Source organism: Triticum aestivum, chromosome 7A (assembly GCF_018294505.1).
Source record: "Triticum aestivum cultivar Chinese Spring chromosome 7A, IWGSC CS RefSeq v2.1, whole genome shotgun sequence".
In the NCBI taxonomy this organism is placed as follows: Eukaryota; Viridiplantae; Streptophyta; class Magnoliopsida; order Poales; family Poaceae; genus Triticum; species Triticum aestivum.
In genome coordinates this window covers 497,902,841-497,909,348 of record NC_057812.1, presented here as the reverse complement: position 1 = coordinate 497,909,348, position 6,508 = coordinate 497,902,841, and the positions used below count along the sequence as shown (strand labels likewise).

At 41.1% G+C, this 6,508-nt stretch overlaps 1 protein-coding gene across 1 annotated transcript in view; it reads left to right on the top strand.

Annotated features, from left to right (window-relative positions):
• The first annotated feature begins 868 nt into the window (after positions 1-868).
• The window catches only part of LOC123147796 (pre-rRNA-processing protein TSR1 homolog), a 10,556-nt gene continuing 4,916 nt past the window's right edge, over positions 869-6,508 (top strand). Inside the window, exons 1-14 of the mRNA XM_044567113.1 lie at positions 869-1,091; positions 1,214-1,299; positions 1,971-2,048; positions 2,153-2,284; positions 2,520-2,570; positions 2,667-2,807; positions 2,885-3,007; positions 3,130-3,207; positions 3,840-3,929; positions 4,002-4,121; positions 4,343-4,426; positions 5,001-5,099; positions 5,187-5,375; positions 6,164-6,239. Coding sequence (XP_044423048.1) covers positions 1,010-1,091; positions 1,214-1,299; positions 1,971-2,048; positions 2,153-2,284; positions 2,520-2,570; positions 2,667-2,807; positions 2,885-3,007; positions 3,130-3,207; positions 3,840-3,929; positions 4,002-4,121; positions 4,343-4,426; positions 5,001-5,099; positions 5,187-5,375; positions 6,164-6,239 — 1,429 coding nt within the window. The 5' untranslated portion in view covers positions 869-1,009. The remainder of the gene's footprint in view (positions 1,092-1,213; positions 1,300-1,970; positions 2,049-2,152; positions 2,285-2,519; positions 2,571-2,666; positions 2,808-2,884; positions 3,008-3,129; positions 3,208-3,839; positions 3,930-4,001; positions 4,122-4,342; positions 4,427-5,000; positions 5,100-5,186; positions 5,376-6,163; positions 6,240-6,508) is intronic.

Here is a 6,508-nt window from a genome sequence, read left to right as displayed (position 1 = left end):
AAAAATTGAACGAGCCGAAGGCGAGCTGGAGGTTCTCTCACGCCGGAGGCGCCGTGCCACACGACGACGTACAACGCGCCGCACGACCAACACACACTTCGACCTATGCCCCCCCTTCAAGATGTTTATGAAAAATTGAACGAGCCGAAGGCGAGCCGGAGGTTCCCTCGCGCCGGAGGCGCCGTGTCACACGACGACATACAACGCGCCGCACGAACCAGGATGCCGCACGACCAACACACACTTCGACCTATGCCCCTCGTTCAAGATGTTTGTGAAAAATTGAACGAGCCGAAGGCGAGCCGGAGGCGCTTTTCTTCAATTTAGTAAAGCCTGTGCCTCTTCTAGTGTTCACTTGTGCCTCTAAAGAAGTCACATGATTGAATGATTCCGGAGACTACTGTTTTACATTAAAAGGTTACTTTTTTTCTTTACTTGAAAGGTCACATTTGATAGTGTTGGTAGTCCCCGCCCGTAACTACCCCATAAATCTTCATTAACCGGAAATATAATGGGAACAAAAAGGAAAACGAGAAAGGGAAACAGGGAACTAACCGCGCAAGCTAGTATTTTTTTGTGTTTTCGCGCGAAAAGGGAAAACATAAAATTCTGGTAGTTCGGGGGTCAAACTGCAAAACGCACCAAACCACAAACCGAAAAGGGAAAACCGGGAACCAATCGCATAACTGGTTTTCTCTTGCGGGAGCGCTCCGCGCACGACACTTGTCACGCGCGGAGCGCTCCCGAACCGCTCGTTACGAGCGCTCCGTTAATTAGTTGCTCCCCAGGAGGGCAGTGTTTTTTTTTGAGGGCCTTTTGTTTTAGTCTTTAGCTCCGTGTGCGCCCAAAAAACTGGCCCACGAGAGGCCCAGTATCTTCTCTGGCAAAACAAAACCAGCAGGCAACGACGCAGAGCTCGTACCTCTCGTGCGCGCCGCCACAGCACCTGCCTGAGCCCTAAACCCCCAACGCGCCCACCACCTGCGCCGCAGCCGCCGCCGCCGGCGAGATGGGCGGCGCGCGCTCGCAGGTCAACAAGGCGCACAAGACGCGCTTCGCCTCCAAGGCCTCCCGCCACTCGCACAAGATCGGTACAGCACAGCTAGACTCCTGCTCCTCCCTCTCTCGGGAGCTCCCTACGTTTTATACACCGCTTTTCCCCTCTGTAAAACTGCAAATCTCACTGGCTGCGGGGGTGCTGCTGTGTCCGCAGATAAGGTCAGGAGCGGGAAGCCTGCGGGCAGCCACCGCGCCGCCCTCAAGGGCGCCCGTGCGGCGCGCCTCCAGCACAGCAAAGCGGTGAGACGCTCTAGCTCAGCGAGCTGCCCCCTTGTCTGCTTTAGCTGCGATGGTCAAGCTTCGGCTATATGATAGAGTTGACGAAATTTGTTCATATCCTTTATGCTGTTTGGTAGTGTATACTTGCTAGCGATTATACTAGGCGGAAGTAACATACTAGAATTTGTTCGCTTTCATTGAGCTCCGTCCTGTTTTGATCATTTTGAAACCAGAATTCTGTGGCCTAACAATAAACTTAATTTTGCAAATGTGAAACTGTAACCTTCTGTATTTTGCCTATTAGATTGCTTCAATTTGTATAAATTGTTTTGGTTGAGTCCGAATGTTTCTTCTGCCAAACAAGCAGTAGGGACTCATGCCATGTAAAGAATATTTATGTTGATAACATTTTCTTGGGCTTAAAATTTAACGAACTTCTTTTCTTCCAACCTTTATCTGTTCTTGCTAGATAAAGGGACAGCCTCACAAAATTCATTTCAATCTGCACATTCTTTTCGTTCAGTTTGTATTATTTTTAAGCTACATGTCTTTCATCCAAATGAGTTCTGTTATGTTGTTGGATATGTTTTATGTTGGATTTTCATTGATTTGGTGTTTAAAGAGTTTGATCATTACTATCATCATTTTCCATTCTTATCCTATTGCCTGAAATATTTTTAACTGGGACGCAGATCCGTGATCAGAAACGCGCTGCCTTGCTAAAGGAGAAGCGGTCATCTAATGGCTCCTCAAGTGCACCCCGTGTTATTGTTAGTATTCTTGATCTTTGCTCTCGTTGTCCTACACTATTGGCCATTTGTTATTGTTTCCTGCTGTCACACAATAGATATAATCTAATCTCTGGCTGTTGCAGGTTCTTTGTGGCCTTTCCTCATCTGCAAATATTGGACCACTTGCCGAAGATCTTTTGACATTTGCAGCAGGAGGAGATGAGAAACTGACTTCCAACACCGTTGCTTCTCCCGCCTATAAAGTTCGAACCACGGTTAGTTCAGTAGGAATAGAGTACTAAAGATGCTCGGTACATAGTGCAAACATTTATTTTCAACCATTCTATTCTGTGGCTATTCATGCATCATTCTGCTGTATGTTTGGCCATGACTGGGCTGCACACAATTCTCATTATATATGTACCTGAGTTAATTTTAGTGTTTAGTTTTTTCTGTTTATTGAGTTTAGTTAGTCAATTTCATTGTTTTATATTCATGATATTTGTTAAGGTACTGCAAGCACCATATGGCGATCTCACTTCATGCATGGAACTGGCAAAGGTATGCTCTTCAACCAAACTCAATATGGCACATTTATGTTCTATTGGAATTTCTTAACTCTAATATCGAACATGCAAATTGTATTTTCCTACCTAGGTTGCTGATTTGTTAGCATTCGTAGTGTCAGCAAATTCATTATACAACAGCAATTCAGGCAATCCAATTGATGAGTTTGGATCACAATGTCTATCTGTTCTTCGAGCTGTGGGCTTACCTAGTACAGCTGTTTTCATTCGAGTAAGTTCGCCGTACCGAGCTTTTCTCACTCGAGACGCTATCTCATGAATACCATTCTAATTCTTTAATATTATCAGGATCTTCCATCAGATACCAAAAGTAAGCAGGAATTGAAGAAAGCAGCGGTTTCTTTCCTTTCTCCAGAGCTGCCTGAAGATTGCAGGTTCTATGCAGCAGAAACTAAGGATGATTTGCATATGGTAAATTTTCTTTTGTTTTATTTTTAAATGGAGAAACATGATGACATTTCCTTCTTTTATGTATTCATTCTATAGTCCTAATACTCCTTCTGATTATTTATCACCGATTTGAAATTTTCCAGTTCATGCGGCTTTTCAAGGAGCAACATCTTTCATCACCACATTGGAGAAATCAGAGACCCTATGTTATGTCTGAGGAGGTTGTAAGAACTTCATCCCACTTTCATCAAAAAGTTGTTAACTGTTATTTTGTTGTAACATAAACCCCTACTGCATTGGTGTTTCTCATCTTAGATGTTTCTTTGAGTACACTGTTTCTGTGTAAGTATGGTACTGTTAAAACACTTGGATAAAACTTAGGTTGTGATTTGTCACATTGGCTTTGATTCCAAAAAAATTAGTTGCAGTCCTAACAATAAAAAATTATAACTCATGGTTGTGCTTGTTCTTGTAAGTTCTAGACCAGCTCTATATTCTTACTAATTTTGTACACAAACTACTTCCGTGAGTTCACCTACCACTGAAACTCGCATACTTCGTGCAGAGGAGTTTTAATTTGACCCTCCCACCATGCCCTCTAAGAATTGCAGTTACGGTTGCGATCCCGTATTTCAGTTACAAATTAGGCTGAATATCAAAGCAAATCATACTTTTCATTAGATTTGCCTTTAATATTATTACATGTATTGTTAAGATATACCACTGTATCTCTCAATTTTACTACCTCTACAATATCACCCAACTCTAGTCTATGCTTCTTGCAAAGTTTATGTGCACCTGCCTCCTTTTTTATTTGACAATTGATGGTGCTAACTTAAGATCTTTCTTTCAGGCCTGCATAAAACCAGGTGACAGTATGGGATTGTGCACCTTGCTTGTGTCTGGATATCTGCGGGCCCACAATCTTTCAGTGAATCAGCTTGTGGGTGATCTTTGTTTTAATCTTTATTGGTAGTCTTATCTGCTTCTTGTTCTAACACCTGCTCCATCAAAGGTACATGTGTCAGGTGCTGGTGATTTTCAGTTAGGACAAATTGATATCCTGAAGGATCCATGTCCTGTTAGTGAGAGGAAAAACTCTGATGTAATGGATTCAGATGATAATCAAATTCAGGTTTGTTATTATAGGATAAATGCAGAGTTCTAGAAATTGGATAGTGCAGTTACATGTATATTACGACATGCTGTCAGGGCCTACCCTACAATTTACTTTCAAAAGAAGAAATGTTATCATGATATAGAATCATCCACTATACGAGTCCTTGTTTTTTTCCATCTTACATACAGTTTTTACTGATCACGCTCTGGTAACTTCTCATTGTTCGCCTGTTTCAGATTATTGATACCTTCGTTCCAGACCCCTTGAATCAGGAACCATTACTTGTTGAAAATATTCCAGATCCTCTTGCAGGAGAGCAGGTGATAATTTCCCCGATCTAGCTTAGTGATTTGATAAGCCATTGTTTTGTGTTCTTTCACTTTTGCGGTTGAAAAAGGAAATTGTTGCCCTTTTCAGAACTTCAATTTAGTGCTTAATTTCTGTTGGACAGTGATTACTTCCAAATTTCATCACACGTGGCACTGAGGTGTTCCTTTTTGGTTTGATGAATTATTTCTTTATACATGAGATGCTTAACACATGGCCTACTGATTCTTTATTGGAAGTGTTCTTAAAAATGGTCTTTCCCTTCAGCAGGTGGAACACCTGTTTCAGTAGATAGGGTATATGCTTAAGCATAGCATATGGTATATTTGTTTCTGTTGGGCCCATCTTTTTTGGGAGCATTTGTCAGATTTTTATATGATCCACTTTACACTTCCCAAGGCTGCAGAATCTCATGAACTGTGCTGTTTTTCCTTGTTGTGCATACTACGTCAGTTCAAAAGTTTCCTCTTTATATTTGTTGATGACACTGTTTTTCTTTTCAAGTAAAGTCAAACTAGGCAAATCAATTGTAAGTACTAATGTGCAGTATTATTTGTTTTTGGTTAGACTTGGCCAACAGAAGCTGAGATGGAGGAAGCCTATGAAAGCAATAAACAAAGAAAGGTTGTAAAGAGGAAACTTCCTCGCGGCACATCAGAATACCAGGTTCACAAGGCTATTGAAGATTGAATATTTACTCTTAATATAGCCCATGATATTTTTATTTAAAAATAATATTAATGCTATTGGCAGGCTGCTTGGATTGTTGATGATACAGATGATGAAGGTGATGATTCTGAGAATGACAATCCAGATGGTGCTGGAATGGTAATTGATGAGAAAGATCACTCAGAGCACGACAGCGATAGTTCAGATATAGATGCAGTGTCTCACTTCATGGAGAAATTTGATCAAGAAACTATTGGGGGTTCTGAGATGGGAGTAAGTTACCTTATTTCTTGTCCTTGATCTGATGACGTTACCACTATTTAATGCACTTGCTCCATTCGCCAGCCTTTTACTGATTTAGCCAATACATGGCAATACAACTCTTGCCTTTGGAATGCTTATGTTTTTATTTTCCTCCCTTCACATTTTGTTTGCCATGTTTTTTTTGTTTGTGACTGGTTTTGCATGATAGAGAAAACGTAATGTGGGCAGGGAGGGTGAGAGGGATAATGTAAGAAGGATCTAGCGAAAAAACTCCAATGCTCCTACCTAGAGAACTATAGTTCCCAGTGGCGCTGAACTGGAGTACTGGACTGATATTTCCCACCCCATTTGGATCCGGTTGGGACTAGATATGGGCAACATTTTAATATATGTCTTGATGCAAATAGGTCGTTAAAGGTGTAAAACTTTCATGGCATGAGTCATTGTACAAAATTACTTTTGAAATGAGGGATTCAAATGTACACTTACTCAATGCGATATTTTATACTATATATTTGCTCAAATTAAATCAACTTAAGTTACTTAAGTTGATTGGTAAAGTTTAAATAATTCCCAAAAGTTTTCTGGCCCACCTTTTGCAACCTTACATGAACTGTTAGTATGGAGGGAACATTATCTTCCTGGGGTACTGCTTTGCTCTTCTGTGCTGTTCTGTAAATTGTGAGGTGTGCCTTGCTGGCCTTCTGAAATTACTGTGCTCTTATTTTACTCTTTGGATTCCTTCATCAATTTTTAGATACACGCCTCAAACTAAATGAACCTTTGTGCATTTGCAGGATGATGAAAATCTTACCAAAGAGCAGATAGAGGAAGACATCAAGAGAATCAAAGAATCTAATGCTGATGATGAAGGTATGGGTTTTCAACTGCCTTCAAGTGTTTAAAATCCCTTTTAGTAAGTTTAATGTTCCAAATATCGGCCAGTTAATAGGCATCTCGGTAAATTAATCGCTACTCGGTGGGTCACCGAATAACTGATTAACTGATTTATCGGCCGATTCGCCTATTATCCCTACCCAGCACCCAACCGATACGGTACCAGTTACCGGTATCCTGAACATTGGTAAAGACACCACATAGAGGGTCTAAAACCTGGTTCCTGTTTTTGGCACACGTTTCCA